General features: G+C 41.0%; 2 protein-coding genes across 2 annotated transcripts in view; one reads left to right on the forward strand and one right to left on the reverse strand.

Annotated features, from left to right (window-relative positions):
- zfand1 (zinc finger, AN1-type domain 1) overlaps nucleotides 1-8,045 on the reverse strand; it is a 20,116-nt gene extending 12,071 nt beyond the window's left edge. The window contains exon 1 of the mRNA XM_020520500.2: nucleotides 7,976-8,045. Coding sequence (XP_020376089.1) covers nucleotides 7,976-8,030 — 55 coding nt within the window. The 5' untranslated portion in view covers nucleotides 8,031-8,045. The remainder of the gene's footprint in view (nucleotides 1-7,975) is intronic.
- A 42-nt stretch (nucleotides 8,046-8,087) lies between these two features.
- On the forward strand, nucleotides 8,088-25,526 carry LOC109937980 (charged multivesicular body protein 4c-like). The gene is made up of 3 exons (XM_048596297.1): nucleotides 8,088-8,377; nucleotides 24,043-24,178; nucleotides 25,363-25,526. The coding sequence occupies exons 1-3, from the start codon at nucleotides 8,158-8,160 to the stop codon at nucleotides 25,424-25,426; spliced, it is 420 nt and encodes a 139-aa protein (XP_048452254.1). The 5' UTR covers nucleotides 8,088-8,157; the 3' UTR covers nucleotides 25,427-25,526.
- The last annotated feature ends 314 nt before the right edge of the window (nucleotides 25,527-25,840 follow it).

Consider the following 25,840-nt stretch of genomic DNA (forward strand, 5'->3'; position numbering starts at 1 on the left):
TTAACTCTGATTTTTTCTTCACAGATGCTGCCAGACCTGCTGAGCTTTTCCAGCAATTTCTGTATACTTCATAGTCTACTAGACTAAAAACTTATTGTTTGGGATCATGTGTGCACATACAAATGCAGTCGAAATTTGACATTCCACTCCTATCAGGTACTGGGAATTTCACACTACAATTGTGGAGATATTTAGGTAGTAATTTCCTCTCACTACTTTTTTTTATTACCTTTCCCCTCATTTGTTTTTACTGCTCATTTTAAGATCAAATACAATCTAGCTGGAGAAATACAGGGTTATTGGAGAAGCTGGGAGAGAGATGGCTTCTCTTGACTTGGTAAATGTAAGTAAATCAAAGCACAAAAAAAGGGAACATGTGGCAACCTTGAGGGCATCAACTATAAATTGATCATGCCTAACTTAAAGACAGAATAGCAAAAGTTTTCTAAGTTACTTTTTCCTCCAAGTAATTACATGAAAGTAGTTAAGCAATAATAAAATCTCAAATCAGGTTTATTACAATAAAGAATCAATGTATTCAATATTAAAAAAAGGAAGTTTCCAGCAGGATGAAAGGGCACAAAAAACATACTCAGAAACAGTTGGCTATTTATGTCAATGCTGAAGTTGGCTAGGAAGGAGATGTGACAACAGTAGTTCTTCGTTCAATATTACGAAGCCAACATTCCACTGTCAATAGACCAAAGCAGCAACAAGATTCAAAACAGCCTCAAGCAACTATAGAAACAATAGTCTCTTATTTTAATTGCGCAAACTAATTGATTTTATGCAATCATTTAATTAGCAACAAAGAAAATAGATTCAGAACAGAAATATAGTCCTTAACTTCAGAGTGTATTATCCCAAAAGGATTATGGTAATCTTAACAAAAACGTATGGTGGCTAGAGGTTGAGAAGGTCTCCAAAAACGTTCCGAATGAAAAGGTATTATGCATAAAGTTGAATTAGATCACAGAAAAGAAATTAACTAAAAAGAACAAAATAACAGGAATTTACCAGAATTACAACGACAAAATGGTGAAAGATACTATTTCAAATTTACATCGATGACTTAGAAAACCGACACACATCAGTCAAAATTACAGATGATACCAAATTATAAGGAGCAGAGGAATTACAGGAGCAAATACAGTGAGTATAAAATAAACTGGATTAAAACAAATTCAAGATGTCAAAGGAAAATTAATTGGAAAAGATACAAGATACAACAAGTTGGAAGGAAGTGGGCAACACACATACTTGATACGAACTTAAAACAGAAATTGTTAGAGAAATTCATCAGGATTGGCAGCATCCGTGGAGAGAAAGCAGAGTTAACATTTCAAGTTCAGTGACTCTTCTTCCGAACTCACTGGACTTAAAACCTTATATCTGCTTTCTCTATAGCAATTTTTGTTTTTATTTCAGATCTTCAGCATTCACAGTTCTTTGTTTTTCTTACATGTACTTGATTTCTGATTTTGAAATAACTTCAGGATGAGTCTGACAAAGACCTAGGTATCTCACATAACAAAATGCTTAATCAATGCATAGCACCAGTTAACCAAGTCAACAAAACTGGCAAATTTGGCTAAGGAATAGGTCAATAGAAATATAGTGGATGACATTTATGGGGATATTTCAGAATACCAGTAAGAATTACATTTCAACAAATAAGAAATTTCCAAGGGAGAACACACTATTTGTAGTTTACTTAGAAAAGCTAGAAATAGTATCAAACTTAAAGAAAATGTATATATACATGTGCAAAGATGAGTGGCAGGTCAGAAGATTGGACAGAATGTGAAAATGCAATAAAGAATGGCTAAAAGATTAATGAGGGGGAAAAAATGAGTTCGAGAGAAAGAAAGCAAGAAATTTATAGACAGTAAGTTTTTTTTTTAGTAGACAAAAATAGTTGACAAAGTGAGAAGGTGGGAGACAGAGGGTGGTTGGGAGAGGTTGTTTTTTGGACTGGAGGCCTATGACCAGTGGTGTGCCACAGGGATCGGTGCTGGGTCCGTTGCTTTTTGTCATTTATATAAATGATTTGGATGTGAATATAGGAGGTATGGTTAGTAAGTTTGCAGGTGACACCAAAATTGGTGGTGCAGTGAACAGCGAAGAAGGTTATCTCAAGGTACAATGGGGCTTTGATCAGATGGGCCAAGGAGGGGCAGATGGAGTTAAATTTATATAAATGTGAGGTGCTGCATTTTGGTAAGGCAAATCAGGACTTGTATAGTAAATGATAGGGTCCTGGGTAGTGTGGCCGAACAAAGCAACCTGTTAGGAAAGTGGAGGGGAGGGTGAGGGGGATGCATAGTTCCTTGAAAGTGAAGTTGCAAGTAAATAGGGCAGTGAAGGAGGCATTCGGCCCACTTGCCTTCATTGGTCAGTGCACTGAGTATCGGAGTTGGGATGTCATATTGTGGCTGGACAGGACATTGGTGAGGCTACTTTTAGAATATTGTATTCAATTCTGGTCTCCCTGCTGTAGGAAATATGTTGTGAAACTTGAAAGGGCTCAGAAAAGATTTACAAGGTTGTTGCTGGGATTGGAGGGTTTGGGCTACAGTGAGAGGCCGAATAGGCTTGGGCTTTATTCCCTGGAGTGTTGGAGGCTGAGGAGTGACCTTATAGAGGTTTTATAAAATCATGAGGGGCATGGATAGGGTGAATAGCCAAGGTCTTTTTTCCAGGGTAGGGTTCTCCAGAACAACAGGTTTAAGGTGAGTCGGAAAGGAGTGAAAAGGGTCTTAAGGGGCAACGTTTTCATGGAGAGGGTGGTGCGTGTATGGAATGAGCTGCCAGAGGAACTGGTGAAGGTGGATACACTTACAACATTTAAAAGGCACCTGGATGGGTACATGAATAGGAAGGGTTTAGAAAGACATGGGTCAAATGCTGGCAAATGGGACTAGATCAGTTTAGGCTATCTGGTTGGCACTGACAAGTTGGACCAAAGGGTCTGTTTCCATGCTGTATAACTCTATGACTCTATGCTGGAAATCTGAAACAAACACAGTGTATGCTGGCAGCATCTGTGGAGAGAAATAGAGTTAACATTCCAAGTCCAATATCTGAGTGGGTTCAAATCTGGCAAATGGATATTATGTGGGAACATATGCAGTTGTCCACTTTGGCAGAAACGAAAAAAAAACTATACTATCTAATGGAGTGTGTATTCTCAACACAATCAATTATTCAAGATAACCATCGAGAGCTATTCGCACATGGGCAGTTCAATACATGTTTGCACATTGTCATGTAATGTTGACAAAGATCTGGGTTGTGCCAGTGTGCCTCTGTGCATGCATGAGGAGATTCTGGCACAGGTGAGCATTAAACTCTGAGTCAGTTGCTGCAGTACTGGATCAGGGATTTTATACTTTCCAAACTGTTTGTGTGTTTTGAAGCTCCAGGGAGACCTTAAAACAGCACAAAAACCAAATCAAAGTCTCAGAACTCCACACATACACTACACATTAAACTGTGCTAGGCAGGATCACTTCATTCCAACTTCAGGCTTTAGAAGCCAACGACTCACTCCTATTCCAACATCACCTGAACGGCCCCGACAAGGCTGGTTTGAGTGACTGTGTTCCCTATTCCATTACCACCCTACCAGTAGATTTTCTGGAGTTTGTTTCCACCTTGTGATTATATAGGAAATGCCATCTTTATGAAAGACAATAAGACATAGGAGAAGTAGACAATTTGGCCTATCGAGTCTACGGTTTTCAATGAGATCGTGGCTGATCTGAATCTTCAACTCTTCTTGCCTTTTCAACATAACCATTACTGGTTTAAAATCTGCTTACCTGAGCCCTGAATATACTTCATCACCCAGCCTCGACAGCTCTCTGTGATAAACAATTCCACAGATTCACAACCATCAAAAGAAATTCCCCCTCAACTCTATCTTAAATCTATAACACCTTTTTCTGAAATTATGCCCCAGACTCCCCTGTAAGAGGAAACAACCTTTCCGCATGTACCCTATCAAGTATGTTTCAATAAGGTTGCCTCTTATTCCTGTAAATTCCAAGGAGCACAGACTCAACTGCCTCAATTATCAGTATATCTCTCTTTAGGTAAGAGGTCACAGTATTGCAGCAGTGTTCCATCTAGTGCTTTATACAATTCTGGCAAAACCTTCCTATTTTTAACTCCATTCTCTTTGAAACGAAGGCCAACATTTCATTTGCTTTTCATATTACCTGCTGAGCTTGCATGTTAGCTTTTCGTGATTCATGAACGAGGACTCCCAAATCCCTCTGTTCTGTTGTAGGTTTCTGCAGTCTTTATCTATTTAAATATATTCAGCTCCAGTATTCTTCCTGCCAAAGTGTATAACCTACATTTCCCAACATTATATTCTATCTGCTTTTGCCAATTGGTTTAACCAATCTACATTCCTCTGCAGACTCTGTAGACAGCTTGTTTGCTTGGCAATGGCAGTACTACAAACTCCATTTCTGCAAGTAAGCACTCGTTTCTCCACCTAGCATTGACACTACCCACAAAGAGAACTATTATCTAAATAGTGAGAGATTACAAAGCTCAAAAATATATAAGTATTTTGAAGATCTAGTGCACAAATTGCAAAAGTTAGTATGCAAGCGCAGCAAATAATGAGCAAAGCTAATAAAATGTAATTGCTTACTGTCGGGGAACTGAATACAATAGAAAGGAGGTTATGTTTCAGTTCAATAGCTCATTGATGAGATCACATCTGAAATACTGCATATGGTACGTTTTCTTTATTTAAGGGAGGAGGTAAATGTGCTGAAAGCAGTTCAGAAGAGGTTCACCAGACTAATGCCTGAAATGGCTGGATTGTCTTATGAGGAAAGGTTGGTCAAGCTAGGCTTGAATTTGAATCAATTTGAAACATACAAGATCCTGACTGGTCTTGATAGGGCAGATGTGGAAAGGATCTTTCCATGTGCAGGAAAATATAGAACTAGGCTCACCATTTAAAAATAATGTTCACCCATTAAAGACAGATGAAGAGAACATTTTTCTTTGACTTTTGGCTACAGAATTCAGCCATTATCTTATCTAATAATAAAGCAGCCTTGAGGGGCCAAGGAACCTAATGCCGCCCCTAATTTGTCAGCATGTTTATAAAATGTTGAAAGTGCATATAGAGTAAATGAAAGATTATAAAAATCTAGCAATACTTAGAAATAAAGATGCTGGTCATACATTGTGGTAGACCAGTGGAATTGGGCCAGCATGCGTCATTCACAAATTTTACTGGTGTTTATTTCTAGGGTTTGCAATTGAATGAGAAGTAAGTTCTGATACTATATCAGATGATAGTCCGAGTATCATGTTCAGTCACCAAAAGCAGTGCAGCAAATTGGACTTTCAGTCTAAATAATGCATCTGAGAGTTGATTTTAGAGAAATTTACAAGATTATAAACAACATGGAAGGTACAAAACTGTAAAACTGCTTTAAACCGTGACTGCATGAACCAACCTCAAAATAAAACATAAAAAACCAAAAGAACGGAGTAAGCTGGAAATCAGAAACAAAAACAGAAGCTGCTGGAAAAACTCAGCAGGTCTGGTAGCACCCGTGGAGAGAAATCAGAGTTAATGTTTCAGGTCCAGTGACCCTTCTTCAGAACTTCACAGATAGAAACAGAAGATAGGAGCAGAAGGAGACAATTCAGCCCTTTGAGCCTGCTCTGCCATTCTTCATGATCACAGCTGATCATCCAACTCAACAGCCTAATCCTGCTTTCTCCCCGTAACCTTTGATCCCATTCGCCCAAAGTGCTATATCTAGTCGCCTCTTGAATACATTCAATGTTTTGGTATCAACTACTTCCTGTGGTAATGAATTCCACAGGCTCACCACTCTTTGGGTGAAGAAATGTCTCCTCATCTCTGTCCTAAATCATCTACCGAATCCTCATACTATGACCCCTGGTTTGGGACAGACCCACCATTGGGAACATCCTCCCTGTATCTAACCTGTCCAGTCCTGTTAGAATTTTATAAGTCTCTATGACATCCTCCTTCATTCATCTGAACTCTAGCGAAAACAATCCCAACGTAGTCAATCTCTCCTGATACGTAAGACTCGCCATCCCCAGAAGCAGCCTAGTAAACCTTCACTGCACTCCCTCGAGAGCAAGAGTATCCTTCCTCAGAAAAGAAGACCAAAACTGCACACAATATTCCAGGTGTGGTCTCACCAAGGCCCTGTATAACTCAACAACACATCCTTGCTCCTGTACTCAAAACCTCTCACAATGAAGACAAACATATCGTTTGCCTTCCTTACCCGCTACTGCACCTGCGTGCTTACCTTTAGCAACTGGTGCACAAGGATGCCCAGGTCCCGTTGCACACTCCCTTCTCCCAATTTACAGCCATTCAGGTAGTAATCTGCCTTCTTGTTTTTGCTTCCAAAGTGAATAATCTCACATTTATCCAAATTATACTGCACCTGCCATTGATTTGCCCACTCACCCAACCTGTCAACATCATGCTGAAGGAGCTCTGCATTCTCATCACAGTTCAGCTTCCCATTCAACTTGGTATCATCTGCAAACTTGGAGATGTTACATTTTGTTCCCTCATCCAAATTATTAATATATATTTGAATAGCTAGGGTCCCAGCACTGATCCCTGTGGCACCTCACTAGTTACTGCCTGCCAATTTGAAAAGGACCCATTAATTCCTACTCTTTGTCTCCTCTCTGCCAACTAATTTCCTATCCATCTCAAAACACTTCCCCCAATCCCGTGTGCTTTAATCTTGCACATTAATCTCTTATATGGGACTTTGTCAAACGTTTTCTGAAATTCCAAATATACTACATCAACCAGCGCTAAGGGGCACTCCTTAAAGTCAGATGCTGCCAGACCTGAGTTTTTCCAGCAATGTGTTCAAATAAAACATTAGAGGCAAACGAAATAAATGGAAATTTTTGGAGAAATTTAGCAAATCTGGCACCATCTGTGGAGAGAAAACAGAGATAACATTTCGAGTATAGTGAATCTTCCTCATAAAAGCGTAATTCCTCTGGGCCCTAAGTTAGTAGGGAGGGATGTGGTAAATGGGCAGGTGTAACACCTTCGCTGGTTGCAGGAAAAGGTGCCGTGGGGCTGCGGGGTGTTGGGAGTGAAGGAAGAGTGGACCAGGGTGTCCCGGAGGGAATGGTCCCTGCAGAAGGTGGACATGGGAGGAGAGGGGAATATGCAGTTCTGAAAAGTTACTGGATTCGAAACAACAGATCTGCTGAATTTCTCCAGTAATTTCTGTTTTTGTTAATGATCTTCTGCATCCACAGTTCTTTGCCTTATCACAGCTAAAAAAAAACCCTGGAATTATCTCAGGACTAGAAACTACAAGAGAGGGGCACTCCTTACAGTCAAAACTGAAAGAACTACGGATACCGTAAATCAGGAACAAAAACAGAAGTAGCTGGAAAAGCTCAGCTGGTCTGGCAGCATCTATGAAGAAAAAAATCAGAGTTAACGTTTCGGGTCCGGTGGCCATTCTCAGAACTGATGGTGGCTGGGAAAACGTCAGTTTATATGCAGAAAATAGGAAGAGGAATGGGGTAGGAATTGAATGATAGGATAGAACTCGAAGAGAGAGAACAGCAGTTGGATAGACAATGGAGTTGATAACGATCTGGCTGGGAGGGTGAACAGTTGTTCATGGGGACTGTCAGTGACTAGCAATAGGTAGTGTGTAATGGCAGGCTATGTGATAATAAGGCCTGGTGTTCAGACCTGCTGAGCTTTTCCAGCAACTTCTGTTTTTTTAAACTCCCTAAAGTCAGCCTGGGAAGACGAGTTCTAATCGCCTTCCTATCTTAAATCTTTGTCCGATCCAGGCAAAAGCAACGAGCAGCATTCTTCAGTTTGAAACAATTAAAGATCCCCTCCCATTGCAAACAGAGTTCAGTAAAGAAGTAAAACTTTGCATGATTTACAACCTACCTAACTGACGGCAATGCTGTACCTCACACTGTCCACCAATCTCCAACTCCGCCATTTTGACAGCAGGCGGACTCCCCACCCCCTCATTGATTGACAGGCGCATTTACCGGAAGTGACGCCAGACACAGCCCGGTGCCCTTAGCTGTGTTTTTGTGTCGGGCTCGAGCCGCCGGACGGTCGTTATGAACAAAATTTCCAACATTTTCAAGAGCGGATCGAGCTCCAGCTCGGGGTCCGGCTCGTCCCGATCCCACCCCCGGAAACAGGGCCCGAGCCCGCAGGAGGCCCTCCATCGGCTCAGGGAGACGGAGGAGATGTTGACCAAGAAGCAGGAATTCCTGGAGAACAGGATCCAGAGAGAGCTGGAGATCGCCCGGAGAAGCGGCACCAAGAACAAGAGAGGTAGGAGGTCGCCCGGCCCGCTGCAATCCCGGGGGTAAAATGAGGATAACTTTACACCACCGCCCACCCCCAAACACCACCACCACCCAAAATCCTCCCTCCTCCCTCTGCCCTCGCCTGGGCCGGAACACACCCACCCTACACTCCTGCGTATACTCCACACTAGGGAAACAAACACATCTACCCCACACCTCCGACTATGTACAACTCTGAAGGCAGGGACATACCAACCCACATTCCTGAGTATACACTCTAGGGGCTGCAGGAACTCATACCCCGCTTTCCTGTATGTACGCTCTAGGGGCTTCAGGAACGCATACCTCGCTTTCCTGTGTGTATACTCTACAGGGAGGGGGCCCAGAACAGCAGGAACACACATCCCCACACCGCATATACACCACAGCGGTGGAAAGGACAGATCTACCCCACACCCTCACGTATACACAACAGGGGGAGGAACACATCTACCCTACATTACTGAATATACACTCCCGGGGAATGAATGCACACATTCTTGAATCACCTTATTAGGATTGTACTGTGAATTCCCCACCCCCACAAAAAAAAAGGTCATGGAAAATTGAGAAACAAATTTGTAAGGAGTTCTTAGTTATGTGTGAAAATAATAGGGTGGTTATCGAATGGGATTTTAATTTTCCAAACATAGATTGGGACTGCCTTACTGTTAAGGGCTTGGATGGAGAGGAATTTGTTAAGTGTGCGCAAAAATTTTTCTGTTTCAGTATAGGGATGTACCTACTTGAGAAGGTGCAAAACCTGACCTACTCTTGGGAAATAAGGCAGGGCAGGTGACTGAGGTGTCAGTGGGGGAGCACTTTGGGGCCAGTGATCATAATTCAATTAGTTTTAGAATTGTGGTGGAAAAGGATAGAATGGATCTAAAAGTTAAAGTTTTAAATTGAAGAAGGGCCAATTTTGATGGGCTGAGGCAAGAACTTTCAAAAGTTGGTTGGGCGTGGATGTTTGCAGGCAAAGGGACAGCTGAAAAATGGGAAGCATTCAAAAATGAGATGACGATGGTCCAGAGACAGTAGGTTCCTGTTAGGGTGAAGGGCAAGGCTGGTAGGTATAGGGAATGCTGGACGACTAGAGAAATTGAGGGTTTGGTCAAGAAAAAGAAAGAAGCATATGTTAGGTTTAGACAGCAGGAATTGAGTGAATCCCTAGAAGAGTATAAAGGCAGTAGGAGTATACTTAAGAGGGAAATCAGGAGGGCAGAAAGGGGATGTGACATAGCTTTGGCAAATACGGTTAAAGAGAATCCAGAGGGATTCTACAAATACATTAAGGACAAAAGAGTAACTAGAAAGAGTATAGGGGCCCTAAAAGATTAGCAAGGCCGCCTACGTGTGGAACCGCAGGAGATTGGGGAAGATACTAAACGAGTATTTTACATCGGTGCTTACTGTGGAGAAGGATATGGAAGATAGAGAACATGGGGAAATAAATAGTGACATCTTGGAAAAATGTTCATATTACAGAGGAGGAGGCGTTAAACATCTTAAAATGCATAACGGTGGATAAATAGCCTAGAACTCTGTGGGAAGCAAAGGAAGTGATTGCTGGGCACCTTGCTGAGATATTTATACAATCAATAGCCACAGGTGAGCTGCCAGAAGACTGGAGGTTGGCTAACACGGTGCCACTATTTAAGAAATGTGGTCAGGAAAAGCGAGGGAACTGTAGACTGGTGAGCCTGACATTGGTGATGGGCAAGTTGTTGGAGTGAATCCTGATGGACAGGATTTACATATATTTGGAAAGGCAAGGACTGATTAGGGATAGTCAACATGGCTTTTTGCTTGGGAAATTTTATCTCCCTAACTTGATTGAGTTTTTTGAAGAAATAGCAGAGGATTGATGAAGGCTGATTTATATGAACTTGAGTAAGGTGTTCACCAAGGTTCCACATGGCAGACTGGTTAGCAAGATTAGATCACACGGAATACAGGAAGAACTAGCTATTTGGATGCAAAATTGGCTCAAAGGTAAAAGACAGAGGGTGGTGATGGAGTGTTGCTTTTCAGACTGGAGGCCTGTGACCAGCGGTGTGCCACAAGGATCAGTGCTGGGTCCACTGCTTTTTGTCATTTATATAAATGATTTGGATGTGAATATAGTAAGTTTGTAGATAACACTAAAATTGGAGGTGTAGTGGACAACGAAGAAGGTTACCTCAGAGTACAATGGAATCTTAATCAGATGGGTCAATGGGCTGAGGAGTGGCAGATGGAGTTTAATTTAGATAAATATGAGGTGTTGCATTTTGGAAAGGCAAAACAGGATTGGACGTACACACTTAATGGTAAGGTCCCAGGGAGTGTTGCTGAACAAAGAGACCTTGGAGTGCAGGTTCATAGCTCCTTGAAAGTGGAGTCGCAGGTGGATAGGATTCTGAAGAACGCGTTTAGTATGCTTGCCTTTATTCGTTAATTCATTGAGTATTGGAGTTGGGAGGTCATGTTGCGGCTGTACAGGACATTGGTTATGTACTTTTGGAATACTGCATTCAGTTCTGGTCTCCCTGCTATTGGAAGGATATTGTGAAACTAGAAAGGGTCCGGAAAGGATTTACAAGAATGTTACTACGGTTGGAGGGTTTGAGCTATAGGGGGAAGCATGGAGAGGCTGAATAGACTGGGGCTATTTTCTCTGGAGTGTCGGAGGCTGAAGGGTGACTTTATAGAGGTTTAGAAAATTATGAGGGGCACGGATAGGATAAATAGGCAAGGTCTTTTTCTGGGGTGGGGTATTCCAAAACTGGAGGGCACAAGTTTAAGGTGAGAGGGGAAAGATATAAAAGGAACCTAAAGGGCAACATATTCACACAGAGGGTGGTGTGTATATGGAATGAGCTGCCAGAGGAAGTGGTGGAGGCTGGTACAATTACAAAATTTGAAAGGCATCTGGATGGGTTTGTGAATGGGAAGGGTTAAGAGGGATATTGGCCAAATGCTAGCAAATGGGACTAGATCTATATAGGATATCTGGTCGGCATGGACGAGTTGGACCGAAGAGTCTGTTTCCATGCTGTATGTTCCTATGACTCTAACTGGAGCAGGAACACATGAACAAACATTCCTGAGTGCTCCCTACACTGGGTGCAGCAACACACATACCCCACACTCCTGAGTACACACTACATGGGGGTAGGGCAGGAAGACATCTACCTTAAATTCATGAATGCACTACATGAAAAGCTTAACAATCCTACTCCTGGGAATAAATCTTTCCCATCCTTTGTATAATGGGCAGGCACAGAAAATCAGAATAATAGTCCAACATTAAGAAACTCTCTCAAAACAGGACAAGTAATAAATTAGGTTAGAAATGCAGTTTCAATAGCAACAGGACAGATCAAACTGCAACTACTCCTACCTCCCAAATATCAAGTCAGTCTTTCATTCCCTAATATATTGCAATACTGCAGAAAAAATATGACCATAACCATGCCAAGATTAAAAGTTGTGAGAAATTAGAATAGCCCTCCGAGCAAAGAAAGCAGGAATATACTGTATCTACCCTCATCACAGAGCAAGTGTGACAAATAGAATGACGGCAAGATTGAAATGTCAAGGCCAAGGAACACCAAAATTGGTACAGCCAAAAAAGTAACAATACAAGTATGTAGCAGTGGAGTTTCATAAAGAATGATGGTATTGGTAGTAACCTATATTGTACCTTTAACATCCAATAATAAGAAAAATATAAAGTAGAAGCACATTAAGAAAGGCGAGCTTTTGTTTTTGTTCACTGCGAAGGCCAGCATTTATTCCTGATTCCTAATTACGCAAAGGGCATTCTAAGACTCCATGTGTTGTTGTGGGTCAGTTATCACATATAGGGCAGATGAGGTAAGAATGACAGATTTCCTTCCCTAAGTCATAGAAGTACCTTTTACTAATGGGTTTTGATGACAATTGACAGTGGTTATATGGTTGTCATTAAGTCAGCTTTTTAGCGAATTCAAATTTTGCCATTTGCCATGGTGAGATTTGAATCATTATCCCCAGAACATTAGCGTGGGGCTGTAGATTACCAGTCCAGTGACATTACCACTGCGCCATCACTTCCACCAACAGTGATGAAGAAAAGGTTAGGGCCTTTTTTAATCCCAGATATGTAAGTACTATTTCTTATAGATACCATGACAAGAATAAAGACTGTTGATTAACACTACTTCTCCCTTCTTCTTTAAAGCCAAACAACCCTATGCAAACATGGAAGAATAAGCTTAGCAACAGACAGCTAATTGAAACAGCTGCAAATACCAAGTATATAATCCAGGGATATTGAACTAAGGAAAAAAAAATCTGGGAAGTTGCAGCAAATGAATTGGACATATTCCAGTGACTGGATTATCTAGAGCTACAGCGTAAAGATTGATTTAAGCTAGGCAAACTTAGAATACATCAGGTGCACATTAATGTCAGATGCTTATATAAAACGTATCTGTAAACAAAACTAGCAACAAAGAGCAGCATCAGGAAAAGAAGAACGATACGATAATTGTAAATGCGCAAAAATAAAAATTGGGGTGAGTTAACGGAGAAGAGAATGCTAGAGCATAAAAGGGAAATAGATGTAGAATGGTGTTATGGGACAATTTGATTACTTAACTATACTCACTTCACTGTGGGAGAAACTTCAGGCCGAGTTATTATTGGGTCACTGTTTTGTGCTTCTAGTTGCAGAGTTAAAAGTTGCATTGTGAAAGACCTGCCTTTACAGTTCCAAGTGTTATGCAACGCTAAAATCTGTATGGAAAGTAAAAGAAATACAAGCATTTCCTAAATTACCATGTATTGTTTGTATTTTTTTGTAAGAGTACAGAATGGAGAATGCACTAAAGTTAATTTAGGAATTAATAATGAGTTAATAGTGACCATGCTTTACACTTCCTAGCCATCCTGAGCGTGTTATTTTTTGTCCACTGTCATTGAACTACTCCTTTCTCTTAGAAGTGTGTGTGTATATAGTGGTCTTGCTGAAGGCAATCAACCACTGTTTATGTTTCCTCAAATTTCACATGGTCAACATTCCAGGGTGGGGTAAGAAAGACACTACAAAGACAGCCTGTAACTTTCTTTGAACACAATAGCATTCATTTTAATGATAGTGGAGCTTCCTGCCCATCTTTCAAAATGGGGACAACTTGCCCATCAGATTGCAAACTTTGAGTCACAGCATTTTCATGCTGAAGCAGAATGGCAGGAAAGGGAAGAACAGGAAGAAAATCCTGAAGATTCATGGCAGAGACCTGCAACCTCAGTAGAGATAGCCCTTGAGTTGAGGGACAACTGACAATGCTTAATACAGTTTTATACTTGGAGGTTTGAGGATTAGTTGCAGAAAATCATATCAGAAAAGGCCGTACATTCATCTAATTTGTCTTTCTGCGATCCTAAAAATTTGTAATTGATGAAATGATTCTCTGAACGATGTGTCCAATTCACTTTTGAAGAGATCTAAACCAATTGTCCTTTCAGTCTCTAAGAAAAATACACCAAAGTATCAGTGAAAGTATTGCCCTGTGTACTGCTTCAATCAGCTTATACTTGTGCACTACTTTTTTTTTACATGAAGCAGTTCAGATTTTTCCAACTGTCCTTGAGCACACCAAGTTTTACTAAATTTTATATTTCAATATCCTTATAAAGATTTTTTGGGTGGGTAAGTGAGCTGTGAGGTACTTTAAGTGTGATTTAGACAAACTGAGTGAGTAGGCAACTGCAAGGCCGATGCAGTATGATGTGGGTAAATGTGAGGTTATCCATTTTGATAGGAAAAATAGGAAAGTAGATTATTATCTGAATGACTATAAATTGAAAGAGGGGAATGTGCAACAAGACCTGGGTGTCCATGTACATCAGTCAATGAAGGCAAGTATGCAGGTACAGCCCCCTGTCAAGAAGGCAAATCGTATGTTGATCTTCGTAGCGAGAGAATTCGAGAACAGGAGCAGAGGTGTCTTGCTGCAGTTATCCAGGGCTTAGGTGAGACCACATCTGAAATATTGTGTACAGTTTTGGCCTCCTTCTCTGAGGAGGATTGCTCTTGTTTCAGAGAGAGTGCAGCGAAGGTTTACCAGATTGCTTCCTGGGATGGCAGGACTGAATGTGTAAGGAGAGGTTGAATCGATTGGGATTATATTTGCTGGAGTACAGAAGAATGAGGAGGCATCTCGTAGAAACCTACAATGTTTTAACAGGACTAGACAAGTTAAATGCAAGAAGGGTGTTCACAATGCTGGCAGACGTCTAGAACCAGGGGTCACTGTCTAAGGATATGAGTTAAATCATTTAGGACTGAGATGAGAAATTTCTTCAACCATGGAATGCTGAGCCTAATTCATAGAAAACAGCCAAGGCCAAAGCATTGTATAATTTCAAGAAGGAGTTGGATATAGATAATGCTTGGGGCTAAAAGGTTTGAAGGATATGGAGGAAAAGCAGGAGCAAGATACTAAATTGGATGATCAGCCATGATCAAAATGAATGGCATAGCATACTCAGTGCTGAATGACCTACCCCTACTCCTATTTTCTATGTTTCTAACTTTTAAATGAGGAATTTCACTTTGAGGAGCCTGTTGATTTTGTTTTATTTTCCTAATCATTCTAGTAACTTTTTGCACTTTGATCTTTGATCTGCACTGTACTGTCTATTTGCAAAGTATTATATTTGTTTCTTTTTCCTGAAGAAGGGTCCTGACCCGAAACGTCAACTTTCCTGCTCCTCTGATGCTGCCTGGCCTGCAGTGTTCCTCCAGCTCCACACTGTATCATCTCTGACTCCAGCATCTGCAGTTCTTACTATCTCTGAGTTCATTATACTTGTTTGTTTTCTTTGTAACAGCCGTTTACCAGGATATTGCCGAGTATGGAAGGTTTGAGTTATAAGTAAAGGCTGGATAGGCTGGGACTTTTCCTACTGGAGCGTAGGAGGTTGAGAGGTGACCTGATAGAAGTCTATAAAATAATGGGAGGTATAGCTAGAGTTGATGGTAGTTGTCTTTTCCCCAAAATGGGGAATTCCAAGACTGGGGATACATTTTTAAGGTGAGAGGAGAGAGATCTTAAAAATAGATATAAGTGGCAATTTTTGTTTTTTTACAGAGGGTTATTCGCATGTGGAATGAACTTCCTAATAAAGTGGTGGATGCAGGTACAATTACAACATTTAAAAGACATTTGGATGGATATCTGAATAGGAAAGGTTTGGAGGGGTATGGGCCAGGAGCAGTCATGTGGGACTAGCTTAGTTTGGGACTATGTTCAGCATGGACTGGTTGGACCAAAGGGTCTGTTTCCAAGCTGTATGACTCTGTTTGCTTAATGTCTTATGAGATTTATCTCTCACTGTTGGATCCTTTTCCGGATCCATCCTAATCTTATAATTGTCCTTCTTAGCACTTTACGTAGCTTGTCCCCATTTTCTACTATGCTAAGAAGGGGTTAAAAAGGAACTTTTGTTTATAAGCTGAATTTCACTTCCTCAGAACTCCCAAAGCATTTCAATTAAATACTTTTGAATTATAGTCAATTACATTATATAGACAAATATGGCAACCAATTTTTGCATAGTCTCTCAAATACTTAAGGAGATTTAAAAATAACTATATAAGCTGCTCAAGGTAGGGTGGAAATCGCTGAGGGTCTGTCCACAATCTTGCAATATGGGATGGTGCAGGGAAGCTGGAGGATTGCAAATCTTACATTGGTTTAGAAAAGGGAGTATGACAAACCAGACAACTGTAATTTAATCAGCTGAGCATTGCTGCTGGGAAAACTGAGGCAAGAATCCAGAGGAAAATTATTTATCATTTAGAGAACTATTGGCTAATGCATGGAGATAGATTTGTTAAGGGTGTATTGTGCTGGGCTGATGTGATTTAAGCTGTAGAGGATTGTGTTTGATATTGTCTGTAAATTTTCAGTAGGTGTTTGATAAAGTTTCACATAATATCTGTACGAAAATTAATTTTGAAAGCTGACAAATCACCTGGTATAGAGGCACTGGAAGTGACATTGCAAGGTTGATAGGACTGAGATTGCCAATTTCCTCATCTATATTTTGGGGCTAGTGCCAAAATTGGGAGAACTGTCTTACAGACTACTCAAACATCGCCTGACATGGATACTCGGTGAATTATACTTTACATGCTACCCCAGACAATACCATCACTCTGGGTATTTATTGACTGACTGAGAGTAGGACAGACACAACAGGTGACAGGCCAGTGGTAGGCAGTCAGGAGGGAGTTGCACTGGGAGACCTCAACATTGACTACACATCGCATGAAGTGTGAAAGTGTCAGGTCAAACATGAATGAGGAAACATGATTACCATGCACCCCCACAACCCCAAACCCACCACTTTATTAGGAAGTTCATTCCACATGCGAATAACTCTCTCTGTTTAAAAAAAATGCCACTTATACCTTTTTTTAAAATCTCTCTCCTCTCACCTTAAATATGTACCCCCAGTCTTGGAATTCCCCATTTTGGGGAAAAGACAACTACCATCAATACCTCCCATTATTTTATAAACTTCTATCAGGTCACCTCTCAACCTCCTACGCTCCAGTAGGAAAAGTGCCAGCCTATCCAGCCTTTACTTATAACTCAAACCTTCCATACTCGGCAATATCCTGGTAAACGGCTGTTACAAAGAAAACAAACAAATATAATGAACTCGGAGATAGTACTCCTCCATATTGAACTCCACTTAGAGGAAGAGGATGAATTCAATGTTCATCGCCAAGAGTGACCCAGCAGTACCACTACTGACTGTGATAGTTGAGTCATAAAGGACATAGCTGTTAGACTACGTCAGTGGCAGGTGGTGAGAGAGCCAACAAGAACAAAAAACACACTTGACCTCATCCTCACCAATCAGCCTGTTATAGAATGCATCTATTTGTGACAGTATCAGTAGGAGTGACCGCTGCACAGTTCTTGTGGGTATAATGTGCCATCTGTGCATTAATGATACCCTCCATTGTGTTATATGGCACTGTCATTCATGTTAAATGGGAAATACTTCAAACAGATCTAGCAACTCAACTGGGCATCCACAAAGGGCTGTGGGCTCTCCGCAGCAGCAGAAATATATTCAAACACAATGTGCAGCCTCATGACCTGTATGCTTCATCACCAGAACTTTCCAACAAGCACCAAAACATTGCATGGTTGTTGATGAGAAGGGCACAACCTGTGAGATCCTTCATGTTCGCAGGGTTGGTCTGCACCGCTGCAGGCTGTCCTCAAAGCAGCTGTGGGAGGGTTGAGACTGTCTTACATCTCCTGCTAGAATATGCCTTTGCAAAGGAAGTCTGTCTCCTCCCTTCAAGCCAATTTTGTATCCAATTAGCAAGCTCTCCCTGAATCTCATGTCATCCAACTTTACTAACCAGTCTACCATGCAGAACCTTGTCAAAGGCCTTACTAAACCCTATATAGACCATGTTTATAGATCTGCCCTCCTCTATCTTGGTCACATCTTCTTCAAAAAAATTTAATCAAGTTTGTGAGATACAGTTTCCCATACACAAATCAATGCTGACTATCCATAATCAGCTCTTAGAGACAATAAAAACTGCAGATGCTTGAATCCATGGTAGACAAATAGGAGGCTGGAAGAACACAGCAGGCCAGGCAGCATCTGGAGAAAAAGGAGCAATCACTGTTCTGGGTATTACCCTTCTTCAGAACTGGATGTTGAGGTAGGGGGAGCTGCAGAAGGGGTGGAGGCGGAATGGTGGTGATAGGTGGATACTGGTGGTAGGTATGACCTGGTTGGTCGATGGTAGGGATGAATCCGGTTGGTGGCTGGAAGGGAAGGTCAGAAGGTGGAATGGAAGGGAGGAGGCGGGGGATGGGTGGCAAGGTTATTTGAAATTGGAGAACCCAATATTGAATCCTCCGGGTTGTAGGGTGCCCAGGTGGAAGATGAGGTGGTGTTCTTCAAATTTACAGCCTGGAGGACTCAACATTGGGTTCTCCAATTTCAAATAACTTTGCCACCCATCACCCATGTCCCCTTCCAGCCACCAACCGGATTCATCCCTCCCATCGACCAAGCAGGTCGTACCTACCACCAGTGCATGTAAATGCATGTAACTCCTGTCTCTCAGAATCCCATCCAACAACTTACCCACCACTGATGTCGGACTCACTGGTCTATAGTTCCCAGCCTTCTCCTCGCAGCCTTTCTTAAAGTCTTCTGGCACCTCATCCGTGACTGTAGATGATACAGATATTTCTGCTGAGAGCTCTGCAATCCCATATCTCCTAAGGAGCCCAGCAATGCAGATACCAGTCTTCAGCCAATTCGATTGAATTCATGTGTTATCAAGAAACCACTGGAGGTACTGGATGTTGCGAAGGTATGGGCCCTGACAGCGCTCCTGCAGTTGTGTTGGGTTTGTGTGCTTCAGAATGTGAAGTGCTGTTCCAATGCACCCACAACACTGTCATCCATTCCTCAATGTGGAAAATTGCCTTTGGAACGTCACCACATGAGAAACAGGACAGATCCAGCCTGACCAATTACTGCCTTAACAATCTACTCTCGATCATCACAGAAGTGATGAAAGTTATTATCAACAGTGCTATCAAACAACGCTTTCTTAGCAATAACCTGCTTACTGATGCTCATTGGCCACTTTGTTCAAAATGAAGGCCAAATAAAGTTTTGGCAAAGATCTGTAGCTCCGGTTGTGGGTGAGGTTGTTGACTTGCTTGCCAAGCTGGCTTGTTCTCATTCAGTCGTTTGATTGCCAAGCTAGGTGACATCATCAGTGGAGCCTCCGATGAAGCAGTGTTATTGGACTCAGCTTGGAATTTAGACTGTTTGGTCTGTTATGGTGAGTAGAGTAGTGTCATTTACGGTTTTGATCTGTATGGGTTTGTATATGGGGTCCAATTCTAAGGCTTTGTTGATTGCATTATGAATGGAGAGCCATGTCTCTAGGAATTCCTGTGCGTGTCTGTATTTGGCTTGGGCTACTATGGTTACCTTGTCCCAGTTAAACTGGCATTCATTGTCTGAGTACTGATATTAAGGAAGATTCATCATACCGTTTTGCTGCTAGTTGATGTTCATGTATCCTGTCTGTCTGATGTAATGTTTGTGGCAGTTGTTGCATGGTATTTTGTAAACTACGTTGGTTCTGCATGTTGTGGGAATGGGGTCTTTAATCCTTGTAAGTATTTGTCGTAGACTGGCTGTGGACTTATGGGCCACCATGATCCCTAGCGATCTTCGAAGTCTTGTTGTCAGTTCTGATATGTTCTTGATGTATGGCATTGTGGCCAGTGTGTTAGGGTGTACTGTGTCCTTCTGTTGTTGTGTGTTTAGTAGGCATCTGCTGATGAAGTTGTGGGGATATCCGTTTATAGCGAGGATTTTGTATAAGTGCTCTTCCTCTTTGCTGCATAGTTCCAGGGTGTTGCAGTGTGTCCTGGCCGGTTTAGATAGTGCCCTAATGCAGCTTTGTTTGTGGGTGTTGGGGTGGTTGCTGTGGAAGTTGAGGATTTGATCAGTATGGGTTGCTTTTCTGTATACTGAGGTTTGGATCTCCCCGTTAGTCATACGCTCAACTTTTAACATCCAGAAGCGGAAGTTGATTGTTGTTTTCTCCTTGCCTTGTGAATGTAATCCCTGCGAATACGCTGTTAAGGTGCTGGGTCTCTTCGAATTTGTTGCGTTTAATAATGACAAATGTGTCGTCTACGTACCGGAACCACAGTTTAGGTCGAATGTGGGGGAGGGTGGTGTGTTCTAGTCTTTGCATGACTACTTCTACAATGAGTCCTGAGATGGGTGTCCCCATTGGTGTACTGTTGATCTGTTTGTATACTTGACCATTAAAGACGAAGTGTGTGGTGAGGCAGAGATCTCGTAGGTCAAATAAGTCAGCACTTTTTTCATTTTGAACCGAGGCTATAAAAGGGCCATGAGCTAAATGGCCCATGAGGTCAAATAAGAATGACTGTATTTGCCATCAAGGCTGCAATTGACCCTGTGTGGCATGAAGTACTCAAGCAAAACTGGAGTCAATGGGAGTCAATGGGAGTAAAGGGAAATCTCTGCTAGTTAAAGTTGTATTTAATACAAAGGAAGATAGTTGTGGTTGTTGGGGGTCAGTCATATCAGCTGCAGGACATCTGTGTAGAAGTTTGTCATGGTAACCTTTTTAAACAATCTGATAGTTACATGGTCTCCATTACTAAACTTTAATTGAATTTATGAAATCTGCAATTTAAAACTAAGTTCCACCATCAATATGGTGTGACATTGAACAGGCCCTGATCCTGTGAGAACATCTAAAAGCTCCCTCCTGAAAGAAGGTGCCACCATGACAGGAAACAGATCAAAAATCAACACCCTGTATTTGAAAAGACAATATTCGTATTTATATGAATAACAATTAATTGCTGTCAATTATTTTGTCAAATATGTTGAGATTTGCTAGTGAAATTGGGATGTATATTGAATTGTATGAAATAATTCTGCCATTACCTTAAAACATTTTGAAGGTGTTTTACAAACACTTACCTGATAAAGAAGTGTGGTGAAAAACAGCAAATCTGATTTTTGGACATTGATTGAGGAACAGATATTGACCAATACAACTTCCTGATCTTTTTTAATACAATGCTATGAGGTTTTTAATGCAGTATAGGGTCTTGATTTAACACCTTCAACAATACAGTGCTTATTTAGTACTACACTGAAGGATCGTCCTTGGTTTTGTATTTGTCTGCAGTGGGTGTTGACCCCACAACCTTCTGACATGAAGGTAAGAGTGCTAAAGACTGAGTCACAGCTAAACCTGTTTAAGACCTTTGTTCATAACTATTTCTTTTTGTGGCTTGGTGTAAAATTCTGGTTGATAGCATTTATGGGAAATGCCTTAGGGTGTTTTTATTGAGCTTATGCTGCTAAATAAATACTTTAATATCTGTGGCATGTTGTTACATTTTTACCTTTTTTAAATATATCAATTAGCCATGATTTATATGAGCACAGAAGTTTCTTATTTTGGAATTGTCAAGTTAGAACAAGGTATTTTCATTTGAAATATCAAAGCCTAAACAACCAAAATGTGTAACCTATCTTCAGTGTTCTTCTACCAAAAATCCTAATTTTATATGTTCTTTTAGGCATAAATGAGCCATTTCTGTGAGTGTACTTGCCTCCCAATTTATATGTATTTGCAAGTGAATGAATGGTTATGTGTTTTTATGATGGATTAGAACAACTTTTTTCAAGACCTTGAGTCCATAGTGATCCGGTAGTTAAAAATGCTGTGGACCCCTTGACAACTTATATATTTCTTTATTTTCTTTCCTTGGACTGTTTTGCCTGTTCTAATTATATTAGAGTCAAGTGTATGATAAACCATATGCTAAGCTTTATGGATGCAATTGTTTCATGTTCAAATAGTGACAATTAATAGTAATCAGCTAATCAGCTTCCATTCTGGGAAATGCATTAAATAGTGTTAAAAATTTAAATGTTCTCCGTGAGATGCCAGATTCTGTTTCCAATGAAAAATAATTTTTCAGCATGGAATCTCACTTCTAAGATTTTTTTAACTATTGTTCAAGAAAATTCTACAGCACTTTTTTGTTGTAATTTCAGCTGTCACAGAACTCTGTGGAGGCCAAATCATTGAGTGACAGGCTAAGACAGTGGGCAGAGAAGTGGCAGTTAGAATACAATGTGGGAAAGTAAGAGGTTATGTATTATGGTCGGAGTAATAGAAGCATAGATTATTTTCTTAATGTGAAAGTCTTCAGAAATCTGAAGCACAAAAGAACTTGGGAGTTCTAGTTCAGGATTCTCTTAAGGCTAACGTGCAGGTTCAGTTGGCAGTTAAGAACGCAAATGCAATGTTTGAGAGGGCTGGAGTACAAGAGGAGGGATGGCTGTATAAGGCTCTAGTCAAACTACATTTGGAACATTGCGGGTAGTTTTGGGCCCTATATCCAAGGGAGGACGTGCAGAGGACATTCACAAGAATGATCCCAGGAATGAAGAGCTTGTCATACAAGGAACTGTTGAGGACTCTAGGTCTGTACTCGAAGGATTTTCAAAAGATGGGGCTGGGTGTTTAATTGAAACTTCCAGAATACTAAGAGGCCTGGGTAGAGTGGACTTGTACAGATATTTCCACTAGTAGGAGATACCAGGACCTGAGGGTATAGCCTCTGAATGAAAGGATGACCCTTTAGAGCTGAGATGAAGGGAAATTTCTTCAGCTGGAGTGGTGAATTTGCCTTAGAAGGTTGTGGAGGCCGAGTTATCCAGCTCTACTCCTTGTTATCTCAGATTTTCCAGCATCGGCAGTTCCTACTATCTGTGTAGCATATTCTGAGTGGGTCTCGGTATCAGTAACGTTGCTGTTCATATATGAGGCAGCACCTCATATTTTGCTTGGGAACCCTGCAGCCCAATGGTATCAATGTGGACTTCACAAGCTTCAAAGTCTCCCCGCCCCTGACCGCATCCCAAAACCAGCCCAGCTCGTCCCTGCCTCCCTAACCTGTTTGTCCTTTCTCCCACTTATCCGCTCCTCCCACCTCAGCCCCCACCCTCACCTCCTACCTACCATCCTCATCCCTGCCTCCTTGACCTGTCCATCTGCCCTTGACTGACCTACCCCCATCCTAACTCCCCACCTACACTCACCTTTACTGGTTCCATCCCCGCCTCCCTGACCTCTCCGTCTTTTCTCCCACCTCAACCCCCACCCCCACCTCACCTCCTACCTACCAGCCTCATCCCTGCCCGCTTGACCTGTCCCCCTTGACTGACCAACTCCCATCCTAACTACCCACCTGCACTCACCCTTACCCTTACTGGCTCCATCCCCGCCTCCTTGACCTGTCCATCTCCTCTCCACCTATCTGCTCCTTTATCCAACTTCTATCCGCCTCCACCCCCCTCCCCGCCCTATTTATTTCAGAATCCCCTTCTCCACCCCTATTTATTTCAGAATCCCCTTCTCCACCCCCAATTCTGAAGAAGGGTCCAGACCCGAAACGTCAGCTTTCCTGCTCCTCTGATGCTGCTTGGCCTGCTGTGTTCATCCAGCTCTATTCCTTGTTATCTCAGATTCTCCAGCATTGGCAGTTTCTACTATCACTGTAGCATATTTTGAGTGGATCTCAGTACCATTAACATTGTTTTAAAGTTAAGTAATTGTTTATCAGTAAAATCTATTTTACAAACCAGTAGAGAATAAGATTTAAATGAAATGGAACAAAATTACCAGACTATATTATTTTAATTCTTCCATTTGAATAGTTCTTTTTGGTTTGGCTTTACTTGAGTGCATTTTCTTCTGTATTATGAAAGTATAAAACCTGTGCTAATTACATTCTGGTAAGCAAACCTGTTGTGTGATTCTGTACACTTGAAGAGAATGAAGTATTGTACATTTCAAGGATTATTCTAATTTTACAAACAGAGAGCACTCCTTAATTTTATAATTAATTTTATAAATTAATTTGTTCATTGGTAAATGTGTGAAAGAAAGGAAAGAGTGCACTTAGATGTTTTTATTTTAATGCATGATTTTCCTGATTTATTTTGCATGTTTTAATTGGGTACATGTGTTTCTCTTGACAGATCACCTCAAGTTTATTCACTTCCTTCATACTTGCAGAAGGAACATCTCCAAATCTTTTGTCTTCTCTGGCCTGCTCTGTGATAAAATGCTACGTAAACCTGTAATCCTCCTTTCTGTTAGATCATCTTGGCACCTGTAAGTCACATTTGGTGAATGGTTTAATTTCTGGGACTGTTCTTTTCTCTTTCCTAGAAACTTCCTTTCTGTCCCTAAATATGAATGGACCGTGGAGTAACAAGTCAGCATTTGCTTATACTGAATCTGCTTCCACAATATTTCGAAGATTTTAAAAAAAAATGATGGATGACATTTGAAAGTGATGCCAAATATAAACAAAAGTTATTGTAATTTAACCCATTATGAAGCATTGAAGTCATACGTATATTTGATAGCATTTCAAAGCATTTTTCTCTGCCTTAAATCGTGATCAACTGTCGGTCAGGCATTCTGAGACGTATTGTTTTTACAGATGATATTTAATGTTGGAGCAATTACTGCTGCTGCTGGAATCTGTACTGAAAACAAAAATTGCTGGAGATCACAGCAAGTCAGGCAGCATCCATGGAGAGCTCTGATGAAAAGGCATCTAGACTCAAAACGTTAGCTTGCTCTCTCTCTCTCTCCATGGATGCTGCCTGACCCGCTGTGATGTCCAGCCATTTTTCTGTTGATATTTAATGTTGTTGTTGTTGTGCTAGTGGCTCAGATCAGATATACTGATTCCCAGTTCCTTGTTCTTCTGGCATCTCCACAGAAGTTAGGAGGTTTTGGATGTAAACCTTGCAGTTACAAACTATTATTTTTATGGATTGTTGGATAATAATTCACAAAATTGCAAATGTCGCAAAATTCCCCATGACTCTGCATAAAGGTATCTAGTACTGTGTTCTGAAACAATCCAGACAATAACTACATGTGACAAACTACCAATTTTTGAGAAAAGGATAAAAACTGAAAGAACTGCGGATGCTGTAAATTAGGAACAGAAACAAAAGTTAGTGGAAAAGCTCAGCAGGTCTGGCAGCATCTGTGAAGAAAAAATAAGACTTAACATTTCGGGTCCGGTGACCCTTCCTCAGAACCTTTCCAGACCCTTCCAGTTCAGAGGAAGGATCAGCAGACCTGAAATGTTAACTCCTTTGAGAAAAGAATTTCTGAAGTAATTAGTATGTTACTATGTTGTTCGTATGTAATTAGTATGCTACATTTAAATCAGCTATTGTTTCATTACTCTACTGCATTGATTGGATTATTGGAATATTCAGTATTGTTTCCTAATGTTTGTCAATATTGTTTCCTAATTCATATTGCTCTAATAGGACAACACCATACCTGGGTTTTAATGTGTACCGGAAACACCACATCAGAATGCAATTTTGTTAAGTACTGCAAGGATCTCGCTAATTGCATCACAGTAGGCTGGATATGGCTGTAGATTGTGGAAACATTTGACCATCATTTATTTTAGGAACAAAGCCTTCATTAAAAAGTATGTTAGTAATTTGTTACCTCCAAGTAGAAATGTTTGTCTTTCAATCAAATACATAAATTTGTTTCCTTTGCTGCTTCGGTGATTTGATTTGTAGGTAAAGTTTTCTTTTCCATGGAGAAATGTGCAACTACTTTGGATACTGTAGTCCTCGGTGCCCTGTCCCAGTTTCTATTGGACACTTCTGTTTTGCATCAGGACTTGATTTTTCACTTTCTTCTACAAGTGTATATTTTTGTCAGTGTAAGAGCTTCAGACCAAAGTGTCTGCATCTGGGATGAGTGAGAATGCAAGTAAGGAATCAAGAT

The sequence above is a fragment of the Rhincodon typus genome, chromosome 4, assembly GCF_021869965.1.
Source record: "Rhincodon typus isolate 14 chromosome 4, sRhiTyp1.1, whole genome shotgun sequence".
NCBI classification, from domain to species: domain Eukaryota; kingdom Metazoa; phylum Chordata; class Chondrichthyes; order Orectolobiformes; family Rhincodontidae; genus Rhincodon; species Rhincodon typus.